This window comes from Martes martes (genome assembly GCF_963455335.1).
Source record: "Martes martes genome assembly, chromosome: 4".
NCBI classification, from domain to species: domain Eukaryota; kingdom Metazoa; phylum Chordata; class Mammalia; order Carnivora; family Mustelidae; genus Martes; species Martes martes.
The window spans coordinates 3,002,974-3,016,512 of NC_137891.1; the positions used below are offsets into that span (position 1 = coordinate 3,002,974).

A 13,539-nucleotide genomic window follows, 5' to 3' on the forward strand; every position below is an offset into this window, starting at 1 on the left:
GTCTGTGACACTGTGCTGACGTGCTCCCCCGGGCCCCTGCATTTCTGTATTCCCCCTGGGCCATGGGCCATTTACTAGGATCAAGGGAAGTTGGATCAGATTCAGGCTCAGTGGCTTGTTGGGTTGTTCACAAGAACACACCCCACGTAGCTCACTCTCACCAGGACCTGCAGCCCGACCAGTTGACTGGGTCAGCGTCCGGGCAAGCGTTCTAAAGCTCCCGTGAGCACCACACCTGAGGCCCTCGCGCCCGTGGCCTCGCTGGCCTGTGTTCTGTCGGGCCGCAAGGTGGCCGCCCGTGACTTCTGTCGTGTCTTTACCCCGTTCGCTGTCGTCCTTGCAAAAACGGCTTTTCCTCACAGCTCTTCGTTGACCCTGGGACATGCTTCCTACCGGAAAGACAAGGAAACTACCCTCTCCGTCCCCTTTATTCTCCAGTTTTCTGAAATGATGCGGCGCTTCCCTGGCTGGGTCTTGTTTGTCTGTGCTCTTGTTTTCCAAGCAGCGTTACGGGTTTTCTGAGCAGCGTTAGGGATTTTCTGAGCAGCGTTAGGGATTTGTGCACTTTGGCATTATCTGGGGCTGCTGCTCTGCTTGTGTAACTAAAGACAAGCAGGAAGGAGAGCGCTGATGCCCTCCAGCTGACGGCCGGGGTGCCGGCTCCTTGAGAAGCTTCCTATGTCGCTCCCCGCCCTTCACCTGTGTGTAGCTCACAGCATCTCCCCGGAGCCCCCGGTCAGCTCCCCTACCAGCCCTGGCCCCCGCCCTGGGGGCGCCGCCACCCTCAAAGCCAGGACCGTGGCTTCCCCTCAGAGCCCGTATCTCATGAGTCCTGGAAGAGAACTCAGTACTCAGATCAGTTTAGAAATAAAATAAGCGGTCGAGAATGGGACTAGCTCACACTTACGCAGCGGCTGCCCCGTGCCAGGTGCCCCGGGAATCCCACGGGGTGCTCGCCGCCGCTCCCTATGGAGGAAGCAGCTGTCACTGCCTCACTTCACCAATGAAGCAACTTCGGTAACTTTTTCAAGGTCAAAGAACGAGTAGGGGAGCCAACATCTCAACTCAAATATGTGTTCTTTGATTATTTTGTGTTTCCGTAATTCCACACCTAGAGAATGGGTTTAAGAACAGTTTAAAATGAAGGTTCTCCTGTTCCTTACTTGGACTCACTATATCTTGACCCCCTTGTCTTCGCTCAGTTTTTTCCCCATTGGGCTGCTTGATGGGTCTTGCGGGCGTGGTGTGCCCCTTCACTGACAAATGTTCCGACGTGCATTTCCTGAGACCAGAGACATCCTCTCACACGATCACAATGTAATTATCGAAATCAGGAAACCGACGGAATGCTGTCCCCTTCCCTGCCGTCTGGGTTCCCGTCTCACCCATCACATCCCCTGGAGCTCTTGCCCCTGCCCTTGTCCTCAGCCCCAGGCCCAGGCCCACCGGGGCACGTGCAGGCTTAGCGCCAGGCCTCCGTTCTTCACCGACAGCCACAGGGAGCTGCACCCTCCTGATGGCGACCGAGGGTGAAACCCTCTGTAACAGGGTCAGGGCCACAGTGCAGTATCTGAAATACACCACGTGGTCTGTTTCCGTTCCTCTTGCTTCCGTTCCTAACACGCTGACACCGTCTGTAAGTCCCTGCCGTCAGTGGGTCCCGGCCCTGCTCTCCCTGGGCCACCCCTGAAGTCCTTTCTTGAGGGGACCCCCTGGGATGCCGTTAAACGTTGCGTGTCTTCTGTGTCTTCTGTGTCCCATGTTCTTAGCGCTGCGTGTTCGGGAGCTGTAGTCCCCTGTTCTGACTTCAGTCTGACAGACGCCCTCTCTGCCCCATGCCGCACTGTGGTGGTTGCTCCTCCGCGCTGCTGTGCTGGGCTCCTGGCAGGCTGGGCTGTCCCTGGTGTCCGGGGCAGAGACGCTGTCGCCGTGTGCAGTTTGTGAGCATACCGTGCTGGGGGCCGTGGGGCTTTGCAGGCTGCGCATTCAGACACCTCATCGCTAGTTTGTACGTTAAAGTAATTTATTTAGGGTGTACCCTGGAGGTCTGTGAGCCTGTGTCTTTGTTGATTTGGGGGAAATTGCTCATGAAACTCACAAATCACGATGTGCTAGTTTCTGGCAGTTTTTCCTTGTGGTTGAATGTCCACAGGATTCTTGAATTATGGTTGTTGTTGTTTTATTTTTTTTGGTCTTGTTTCAGTTTTGTTATTTGTAAAAATGTCTGTAATACCTTCACTTGGCTGGCTCTGCAGAGCTGGGAGACTCGTGTGTCTGGCTAAGAGTTTCTGTATCTAGTGCTAATCTTGGCTAAAAGAGGAACTTGTATTTTGAAATATTAGTATGCTTTTTAAAACTCAAGTCAAATCAGAGTAAGAAAGAAAGTGAGCCAGTAGTCCAATGAAAGCATTGCAAGTTTGTATTTGCTTTTATAGAGCTGCCTTAAAATGTAACGTAAGTTTTCTTTTGTATTTTCGTACGAAATAATGTGTTTCTATTTTTCTCTTTCTTCCTCTTGCCTCTTTATAAAGGAGTCAGTCCCCGCCAACATAAAGTTAAGAAAGCTAGGCGCTTTCTCCCTTTGGTCTTCTGTTCCCATGAGCCTTCTCCTACCGGTACTGCACTCGCTCGCGTCGGCTCCCACTAACCCCGCCCGGGCCGCGGGCCTAACCGGACGCTTGTACATTGTCCTGAGCTGAGTGTGCCTTAACCGGGGCGCAGTGCACACGCTCTGTGCTGCCCAGGAGCCGCACGGGGCGGCGGTTCACACTGACCCGCTCGGGGCTGCCCTCCGAGAGAAGACTTTCTGTTTGCCTGTTTGCTGGTTTTCAAATGCATGACAGGGCGAGGCGTGGCTTCCTGGTTTGATTTGGGGGGCCGGCAGGTACCTGGGTCTACACTGCGGGTGTCCTAAAGCAGCCTGCCGCAGAGTGGAGGACGGTCCGAGGGCCCCTGGCGGCTTGTCGCGCTTTGCTGGCAGGCACTCGGGGGCGCTGCGGAGCCGGGCCCCGTGCATCGTTTCTTGGGAAGCAAAGGCTCTTTGTAATGATCGGAACAGGAGTTTCTGCAAACACTGGATAAATTTAAGTGGAAACTTGGCTCGTTGTTCAGCTTCTGTGCTGGGCCTGGCCTGGGGCTCCCTGGGGGAGGCTAGCCTTCACCAGACTCGGGGATGACTGCTTATCTTCATTTTTATCTGACAGGATGCAAATCTCCTTTGAGGGGGTACAGGCTAGTTTTAGCAGTTAACTCTGAGAGCCTATCAGATTAATTCTGCTCAGTGTGGTCGGGACCAGCTTTACAGAACGGCTGTGGAACTCTGTGTGACGTGTGGACAGCTGGAAACTCGGCGTGATGCCCTTACGCCAAGTAAACACACTCACTACTGCAATCGCTCTCTCATCTTTTGAATTAGACCTGGGGGGAGATTTTTTGTTTTCCTTGTGCTTTGACTTACTTGTCTTTTTAATAGTGTGTCTCCCTCTCTCCCCTCCCCGCCCTCCTTCCTCCCCCACCTCCCCCCTTTCTTTGCATGCTACCTGGATCTGCAGATGAAATTAGTGGGGACGGTAATATTTATTTTCACATTTGTGTTTCTAATATGAGAATTATTTATGCATAAATATGGTTCGGTATGTAATGAAAGGCAAAATGTGGTTTTGATCCAGCAAAACAAACATTAAAAAATGATGATGTGAACAAATGATCTCTTAAAACTTGTCTTAAAACTTGGCTTTATCAGTTTCTCTATCATGTCTCAGTGGTAAATTTGAGTTGGGTTGTATTTACACGTAGTGCATTTTCTAGATTTTATGATTAGAACTTTAGATTTCTAGAACCGTTGTCAGAACAGTACTAGTCAACAAGATTAGTCAGACTTGAAAGCTGTAAATGATAGAAATCCATAGAACATTCCCAAAGTATGGTGTGTATATTTTTATGTCTATGTATTTATATCATAATTCTTAGTTTGGGAGTGGGTCGTAGAAAGGAAGGAACAAGAAATGATTTTTAAGAATCACACAAACTAGAGAGATACCGGCAGCAGTGATAAGGACGATTCTCCAAGCGGTGGAGGGTAGCACTTAAAAAACGAGTAATTTGAAAGTCACGTGTTGTGTTTTATGTTGCCCACTTCGTGTGTTGCCTGCATGAAACTCTGTACTCTTTACACTAAACTCAGATGGGGGCGGGGGGGTTGCACTTTTCCTCATGATTAAAGGAGAGAATGCTTTTACTGAAGATTTCCCGTGTCGTTTTCACGGTAGGATTGGTAACTCGAGTAGTGAAAGATGTTTACTAAACGTGACTTTGGGAAGGTGCATGTGATCCGTGGGACGGACAGTGTGGAGACCCCTCCTGGGTAGTTACCCTCCAGTCAGCGGCCGCTGCTGGCACAGAGCCCCCCGTGCACAGGCGTGGGACTCCGGGTGCTGGCTTTGCTGCAGAGTCCGAGCGGGGACTGATGAGCCCGTGGTGGGGAGACTCCAGCCTCCTGCCGCCCCCACGCCCCATCACGTCACCGGCAGCCTAGCGGAGGGGTCCTGAGCAAAGTGCTTCATCTCGTGCGTCTTCATCCATGAAAGGTCTCGTGGTTGTTGTGAGGATTACCATGAAAGCCCGAGAATTTGCACAAATGTTTACAAACAGGTGGTTATTCCCACATGCTCTAAGCGTTGAAACCGTTTTCCCACATTGGCCTTTCCCATTTCTGTCAGTCAGATGGGGCAAGTGTTTCTGCCCCCATTTTGCAGATGAACGAGCTGGGCCTTAAGGCATTAGCCGCTTGGTCTCGGCCAGGGGTCCACAGACAGAGGCCTGTGGGCGAAATACAGCCCGCCTCTGGTTTTCGTATTGGCCCTGGGGCATAGAATGATTATTACTTTTCTTTATGATTGGGGAAAAATCAAAAGAACAGTATTTGTGGCCTCGAAACTCTGTGAAATTCCCATGTCAGGGTCCACATGGGAGCGCGGTCACACGCAGCTGTGCGCAGGGGGCTGCTCAGAGTTGGACGGGTGCGGCGGAGACGGTGACCGGCAGGGTCGGAAAGACCCGCTGTCCGAGCTGTGACAGGGAACAGCTGCCGACCCTGGTCTGGCTCATAAAGCAGTTGATGCGAAAGAGCACGGGGGGCCCCTCCCGGCTCCCCAGAAGACAGCTCCCCCGCCAGGGCATCTGGGCCGGCGGCACGTGGCGGTGACCGGCGGGGGGTCGCACGGAGGTGCCCGAGGAGTCTCGTCTCTGCCTCGGCATTGCTCTGGGGGAGTCGGCATCGGCCAACTCCGACTCCCTGAGGGAGGACAGCGGGGGAGCAGGGTCGCAGCATGGCAGGAGTCCGAGCCGGGGCCCAAGCACCCCCCGGGGCAAGGCGCCCCGTTTTGCGGCAGGCGAGTAGAGGAGGTGTGGCAGAAGCACAGCAGCTCCCCGTCTCCTGCGGGAGGGGGAGCAGACCGCCCGCACTCGACAGGTATGGAGCCCAAGGGCTTCTGCGAGCTGTACGGCCTCAGGCGGGGCGACAGGGCAGAAGACGCGGTCGCCGGGCCGCTGCGCCAGTGTCTCCGTGGCCGCGTGCCTCAGCCTGTTTACTTTGCTCTGAGGCGAGAGCCTGGCCCTTTTCCCTCCTAATTTCTGAGCTGTCAGTTTCTATCCTTTTTACATGTCCTCCTCTCATTTTGATTTTACCGCATGTCGTGGTACCCAGCCTTTCAGATCGTCATGTCGTTTGAGGTTTTAGGAGTCTCCGCTTTCAGAGAGTTTGTTTTGAAGTATTCGGTTCACGGACCGGGTACCCTGAAGCGGTGTCCCAAAGACACCAGCCCCTGTCTCGTGAACATCCCTGGGGCAGAGCTCTGCCACGTCTCGGGTGGGGGAGGCCCCCAGAATATCCCTAGAGGAACATCCGTAGTCTCACAGCGTAGGGTGTCCGGTCTCTCGAACGAAAGTCCCCGGGGGCACCAGGCTGCTTAGTCGGTGGAGCGTGCGACTCGTGATCTCGGGGTTGTGAGTTCGAGCTCCGCGTCAGGGGTAGAGAGGACTTAGAAGACAAGAGTCCCTGTAAACGTTATGGCGGGTGACTCGGGATGAGGCTGTGCCCGAGTGCTGCTCCGAATCCCAGCCCCCTCCCAATAGGCACTGAGACCTTGAGGGCTCACGGGTGCCCTGCCCTGGGAGCCTCAGTTTCCTGTCTGCGAGGCGGGCTGACGGCAGCAGACCCACATCAGCGGAGAAGCGCTCACAGCTGCCCACGGGGTCGGCGGCCTGATGCTGTCCCGGTAACGCCGCTGCCGTCATCTGTACCTCTCTGCCTTCCCTTACTGGTTTCCTTTTGTTGTGTCTCTTTTCCCTGTACCGTGGGGTGTAGGCAGTTTCGGGCCGGGCTTCAGTTTTTCAGGCCCTAAAGTGTCTACACATACCTCTCCTGTCAGGATCGTAAAACCCTCCCACCCTAAAAACCAGGAAAGGGAAACAGAACCAAATCAGTATCAAGAATTCTTGGAGAACTCGGCCAAGTACTGCAGCTCGAGAGCTGCTGTGCAGGTTCCCGTGACACTCCTGTAGGTCTCTGTACTGTGACAGTGGCTCTGTCTGTTCTGTAAGACCAGCCCCCGGAGGACACAAGCACTGGTGGCTGCAGGAGACATTCCCTAGTCCTGTTACACCGCAGTACAGTGCCCATGCCCCTAGGTCATCCTGAGTCACTCCCAGACTGCTTTGATGTCCCCAAAGGTTTCCTGTAGAATTCACATAGCATCGAGGGGAGAGAATTACAGGCGCTTCCTTATGATCGTGTCACTGATGGAAGCGTCTGCACCTTGATTTTTCCCGAATCAATTTTGCATGCTAGCCTGGTACCTATTAGCCATTTGTTTTATGGCTTCAGAATTGCTTCAGAGGTGGGTATTTCAAGTGAGGCTTTTCTAAAAAGAGGCCGTCCCAGAAGCCACTGCAGTCACACCAGGAGGGCTGACCGAGAGTCTCCGCGGGCAGGAACTCGTCCACTGCCAGGCTCCTCCCGCAGAGCCCTCAGGAGCAGCAGAACCACGAGGAGCCACGATTTTGTGACCGGCTCTTCTGCGCAGGTCCACACCTCGACTTTGTACGTATCTCCCGTAATCCTCATAACAACCCTGCACGGCGCATACGTGTTCCCATTGTCCACGTGAGGACACGACTGCAGCACAGACAGGTGAGGGGACCTTGCAGGAGGGCGCAGGCTGTCCCGAGCCCCGCAGCTCCGCAGCTCCGCCCCACCCGGGCTGCTCGGCCCCGCACAGGCCGTAACGCATCCTTGCCTCAGCTGTGGTCCCCTCGCCTCGTGATTGCAGTGAAGTCGTCCTCTGTTCAGCCAGCACGGACGCCCCCCCACTTCTCTGTGCCGGGCCCCGTGTTCCATGCGGAGAAGGGCTCTGGTTCCCTGGTTCTCCATCCGGAGCGGGGCAGACAGTGGACAAGGGACCAAGGACTGCCAGTTGGTTGATGACGGGGACTGAGGAAAGTAAAGCAGGCAGCATGATGAACAGTGATAGGGGATGGGGGCAGGTCAGTGGGAGGCAGAGTCTCTGGCTGGGTGACACTTCGGCCAAAACCGGAATCGGCTGAGCACATCTGAGCTCCGGCACGTGGCAAGTCCTGGGCGAGGGGCTACTCTGACAGCTCTGGCAGCTTCGTGCCCTCCTCCCCCGTCAGGCAGGCAGTGACCCCACAGCCATGTGCTGCTGATGGATCCAGGTGTCTCCTCAAGAGCCAGGAGGCGGGGCCGGGGTTGGTGAAGCACCTCTGGGAACAGGGCGGCGGGGGAGCCGGCGGGGGCCGGGGGTCTGGCAGCTGTCACGGCCAGGGTCACCCGCCGCCCCGGGCTCACGTGCTGTGTTTGGCCTCTACGGGTGTGTGCTTCGTAGGAAAGAAGGCAGGGAGGGTAGCACCTGTTGCTTGTGGAAATTCTGCCTTTGTCGGCTTTCTGAAGGGAGGGCATCGATGACAGAACAGAGACAGAAGACCATGAGTAGGCGCCACGTGTGTGCAGTGTTGCTTCTCTCGTCTCAGCTGCTCGTGCACATCCCTCCTCTGCTTGGTCCGTCCTTTCGCAAAGTGCCCTAGTAGCTCCCTTCATCCCAGACGCCATTTCCCATGGTCCTTCCTAAGCCAGCCTGCACGGGGGCAAAGCCGGAGGCTAGAACATGCCAGTTCGCTGAGAACAGGATAGGAGGGAGAAACAGAAAAACAAAAGAATGTAAGGTTTGGGGTAGATTGAATGTTTTTCTTTAATCCTGCAAGTAGTGTTACCTAGAACATGTGAGAATGATAGAGATTATCGGCCTTCCATGTAGGATTTGGGGATAGTTTACACTTCCTGAATGCTTTACGGAGAACTGGCTCATTGACTGTATTCTGCCCGCTGAATTTTTTTTCTTATTTCAATCACTTCTAATTAAGAACTAAATTCTTCCAGTGGCTCTGAGGTCTGATCTCAATCATTACCATGGCAACATGTGGGATGGTTGATATCCTAAAGAATGTGGCCTGTATATGTTCTCTCTTTTCTATAATTTTAATACCTGAGTGAAGTAGTAAGAGCGGCACAGAAGGAAGGACATCCAGCTTTCCGTGTCGCTGGGGTTAACGTGGAAGCTTGGGCAGATTTTCTCTGTGAAGAGCTGTCCTCAAATGTAGTTCTGGAAGCACTGCTCCTCCTTTCCCAGCCCATTAGCTTAAACCCACAGCGCACTGCAGGAGGAGGAAAGCAGGCGCAGTCGTGCTCCCAGTGAGTCCGAGCGAGGGCTGTTCTCCTCGGATGCGCTTCCCGCGCAGGTGCGCACGCGGATTTCTATGTCACCGTGTTACCGAAGGGAGTAGTGGAAACACTACGAGTCCTTGACTTCCCCTCCAGACAGAACTCATTGTAACATGCCATTTCTTGTCATTTCATTCTTGTTAGATTTCACCCTTTTGACATTAACGCGAGCTCTTCTGACATCTGAGTGCAGGGTGACGGGACATAATCCCTGGGCTGCTTCCACCCAGAGCAAATGAAGTCTGTCACCCACTTCCTCTCTGCAGCAGTCAGGCCATCGTTTTTGTTTTCCAAGAGGCCAGCGTCAGATTCTGCTGTAGAGTCTAGTTACGAACAAAGTCAGGTTTTCAGTCTGTGAAGCACCCGGAGTCCTTTTCAGAGCGACCCCAGGGCGGGTTTCAATGTGGGTTTGGTGCGAGGCAGCGTTTCGCAGTCGGAACGGATGTGGGGCTTCGAGTCCTGGACGTAGAAGCTCTACGTCTTTCCGTTCTCACAAGGGCCTTCCGTGCCAGCACCGTGTGTCCCCGAGAGACAAGTCTTTGTGTTACAACAGACGCACCATGACGTCACCCATATTTCCATAGATGACTCATGCACGAGCAAAAGTGGAGGAATAGGGTCTTGAGAATATGTCCCCATAGCGCGGGATTCAGGCAGCTCATTTTGCCTTTTCTAATTCTATCAAAGGCCAGGAGGTCAAATATTTACCCTCTTCCAACATATCTGCTTCCTTTCCTGCAGAAACGGATGACTATGCTGAGATCATAGACGAAGAAGATACCTACACCATGCCCTCGAGTAAGTAGGCTTCTGATTTTGTTCTCACCCAGATTTGACTGTATTGAACTTCTAAATATCTCACATTTAAAAGTTTTAGATACTGTTTTTAAGCTATCTTTAATAGTTCACTGAGTGCACAACAGAAATTTGCTTTTCTTCCTTTAGAATTCTGTTTCAGGCTCGGCCGAGTCCGAGGTCAGAAGCCTAATGCTCAGATACCTGTAGTAAGTGTGCTTAGTTACAGGGTTTTCATAATTTGTTTCCTGACTGTAATACAGCCTTTACTGATGACAAAATTTCCTCTCTCTAGACGATTGTATTATTTAAAGTTAAATATACACACGTGTCTGTTCAGTTCTTTGAATACGCACAGTCAGTGAATTGCGTTTTGTTGGAAATTTTGTCCTTTACTGCCCTTGAGCTTCCCGCCTCCAGCGCACGGTCTCCGCAGCTCGGGCTGGGAGGTGTGCAGAGAGGGAGGCTTCAGTCATGCCCTTCCCGCCGCCTGGAAATGCCCGCGCTCCGCTTCTCTCTGGTCTGTGGGGCTTCTCGACGGAGGAGAACCCGGGAGCCCTAGGTCTCATGTTGAAGGATGTGGTCCCAGATCTTGAATTGGAGACACACTTGAAACTTCATTCACATTAACAAAAAAAATGTCTTAGGGGCGCTTGGCTGGCTCTGTCAGTAGAGCATGTGATCCTTGATCTCGGAGTCGAGAGTTCAAGCCCCACATATGGCATAGAGTTTACTTATAAAAAATTCTTTTTTTTAATTTTAAAAATATATTCTAAACCTCCCTCCTAAAGAGGCGCAGTTATGAGTCTGCGTACAGCCCCAGCGGCCTTAATAATTGAACATCTGATGTCCCGATTCCGGTAGAGCCGGACATACCTGAAAAATACATGTTCCAGGCGCTTTATTGACCCTGTTGTGTGACTGTTTTAAAAGATGCTCTCACTTAGATTAACTGTGCACGTTGAGGAGGCGCTCCCAGCATCAGGCCTGCGCTATCCCGGGGGCGCCCTGTGTCCCTCTGTAAGAGCTCTGGTATCAGAGAGTGGTTCGAAACAGAGGGAAGCACTGAAACGTGGGTATTTTGGCTTGCACAGCAACATGGGAAATGTTGAAATTTGGGTTAGCCGTTTAGTCATTCATACATCCCTGCAGCCTGTCCAAATTTGCATCTGTGTACTTGCTATTGAGTGTTGAGTAATAAAGGTCCAGGCCCCACAAAAATGAGTTCCAGGCAGGAATTTACGACATGAAGGTTGAAAAGCATTGTTGGCATCACATCGAGGTAATTTAAGGAGATTCAGAGTTTGCTTGTGTCTAGTCCTCTTTTATTTTTTTTTTTTAAACTGCTGTTTGTGGTTAAAATACTTTGCAAAGTAAATGTTGAAATGTACTCTCAGAGTTTGTTGTTGTTAACCTAATTGCTATTAGTTATTTCTAAGCAAGGTCTTCAATTTTTTTCTCCCTCAATTGCAATACAGAAAGCTATGGAATAGATGAAGGTAACAGGACTCCTTTAAAATAACTGCATTTGCTTGCCAATTGCAACCTGTGGAATGACGTGGGACGTTTCAGTTTTCAGTTAACTTTTATCTTTGAACTACTTTCCATCGGTTTATTCGTGCTGTTAAACCAATGGAACTACTAGCTAAAGTGATTTTAAAGAGGAAAAGAGCCATCTAAAATTTGGGTTGGACCTTTCTGTACGGTTTATAATTTGGTAAACCAGGGAGAGACTTTGGAACAATTTGGCTATCGTTTTCTTCCACACTAACGGCATGTGCACGGTGTGGGTCGTGCAGCTGGGTTGCCACCGCAGGAAATCAAAACACCACGCTGTTAATTGGATTAGAATCAATTGATGAGGTTTCTAGTCGGTGTTTACTTCCGTGTGCCTCAGCAGCCTACTAAATAATTGGTTTCATATGAAATCACAACAACTTAGTACATTAATTTGAGGCAAATGCTCTCAAAATGTAAAATACTCATAATTTATAATGTCGTGTGTTCAACCTTGATTCCAAGTCACCTGATTTTGAATTTAGTTTTTAGAAGCGACCTCTTTAAACTCTTTTAGCTCTGGGAATAATATAGATAGGTTCATAAGAAAGTGGAAAACTCTTAAACTTTTAAAACATAAAGTTTCTCATGACACAGTTTTTCTGTTGCCTCCATTTTCAAACTTCAGTTATTTGTTAAATAATTGCCTTAAATAACTGTGTTTTTTAGCCTTCCATATATTAATACCTAAACTAATAGCACTGATTACTTAAGCATATAATTTACTACTTTGGAGAAACTGCTTAGAAAACTATCAGACAGATAAAAACTAAATCGACATTGAAAAATATGGAAAAAATCTACCTTTAATAGAACTCACATGGTTTTGGTAGTTCACACGATGCCGTAACAGTTTATGTAATTCCTTTTAAGATACCGTTTAAGAGAATTCCACTCCGTTTAAAGCATTTTCATAGACTGACGTGCCGCCAGTGCGATCTGTACTCATGGATGATAATGAAATGAAACCAGCGTCAAGTGTACTCTCAGCGTTTGGAATGTGGTACTTATATATGTCGTGTTTTGCAGCCAGGGATTATGAGATTCAGAGAGAAAGAATCGAGCTTGGACGGTGCATTGGGGAAGGCCAGTTTGGAGACGTCCATCAAGGCGTCTACATGAGCCCAGTAAGTCCTCTGCGGCAACCAGAAACCTGCGCTACTTTTGACTGTGGCCTCTCGTTTGTCTTCATGAGTCCTCAGTTCTTCGCACCTGTCTTTTACAAAGCTCCTCCTATGTGTCACCGTACATGCTGTATCGGAAACAGAAAAATGGCACACTGAGGTCCTAGAGGGCTGGGTCTGCCTTTTATTCGTTTTAATCTCTCAGCCTCTCTCCTCAGTAACCGATTCTGCAGTGATCGTTCCGTAGCACAGAATCGACAGATAGATGACCAGCATCAACAGCAGGAGGCCGCTGTTGCCACTTACTGTGTCCTCAAAGAAAGAGCATTATTTTGCCCCAAACTGCCCTCCAGAAGAGATCAACACATTTTTAAAATTATTTCTTTAATAATAGTGTTCTTGAGGTATAGATCACATACTGTAAAATTCATTTTTTTAAAACATACAACTCAGTGGTTTTTTAGTATATTGATAGAGTTGTACAATCCACCATGCAGTCCTTCTAGAACTTTCTTTGCCCCAGAAAGAAGCCCCCACATCAGTTAGCAGTTACTCCCATTCCACCTCCCCCCCAGCCCCTGCAGCCACTCATCTGTTTCCTCCTCCTGTAGTTTTGCCTTTTCTGTACATTTCGTATAAATGGACTCATATGATACGTGGCCTTCGTGGCAAGTTCTTCCAGTCGGCAGTTTTTAGGGGTCACCCACGCTGAAGCGTTATCGGGACTTCATTTCTTTTCAATGCTGGATAACATTCGATTCGATGGGTAGAACCACTTTTTGTCCGTGTGTCCGTCGATGGTCATTTGGGTTGTTACCATGTCTTGGCTGCTAGGAATCAGGGCTCTGTGAGCACTCCTGTACAGGACCGTGTGTGAGTTTTCAGTTCTCGAGAGGAGATCTCTGGGTGTGGAGTTGCTGGTCGTGGTAACTCTTCCACTCTTCGACTTACTGCTGAATGTCTCCAAAGAAGCTGTGCATTTCCATTCCAAACAGCAGCATGTAAGAGTACCCCTTTCTCTGCATCCCTGCCAACGCTGGTTGTAGTGTTTTTACTACATCAACAATTTTAAAACAGCATTTTAAAATAATAGTACAGGGTGCCTGGGTGGCTTGGTTAAATGTCCAACTCGGTTTCGGCTCAAGTCTTTATCTTAGGGTTGTGAGTTCCAGCCCAGTATTGGGCTCCACATCTACATGGAGCCTACTTTAAAAAAAAAAGAAGAGAGATAAAATAATAGTACATACTTGGTCAAGAAACTTTTTTAAC

General features: G+C 50.3%; 1 protein-coding gene across 7 annotated transcripts in view; it reads left to right on the forward strand.

The window, feature by feature from the left end:
• PTK2 (protein tyrosine kinase 2) overlaps nucleotides 1-13,539 on the forward strand; it is a 248,074-nt gene that overhangs the window by 168,075 nt on the left and 66,460 nt on the right. For 4 of the 7 annotated variants that reach the window (XM_080801823.1, XM_080801827.1, XM_080801824.1 and 1 more), the window contains 3 exons: nucleotides 9,536-9,592; nucleotides 11,068-11,088; nucleotides 12,176-12,273. In XM_080801823.1, coding sequence (XP_080657949.1) covers nucleotides 9,536-9,592; nucleotides 11,068-11,088; nucleotides 12,176-12,273 — 176 coding nt within the window. Of the gene's footprint in view, nucleotides 1-2,531; nucleotides 2,616-3,551; nucleotides 3,570-9,535; nucleotides 9,593-11,067; nucleotides 11,089-12,175; nucleotides 12,274-13,539 lie in introns of all 7 variants that reach the window. The other 3 variants (XM_080801826.1, XM_080801822.1, XM_080801829.1) reach the window with 2 other exon arrangements.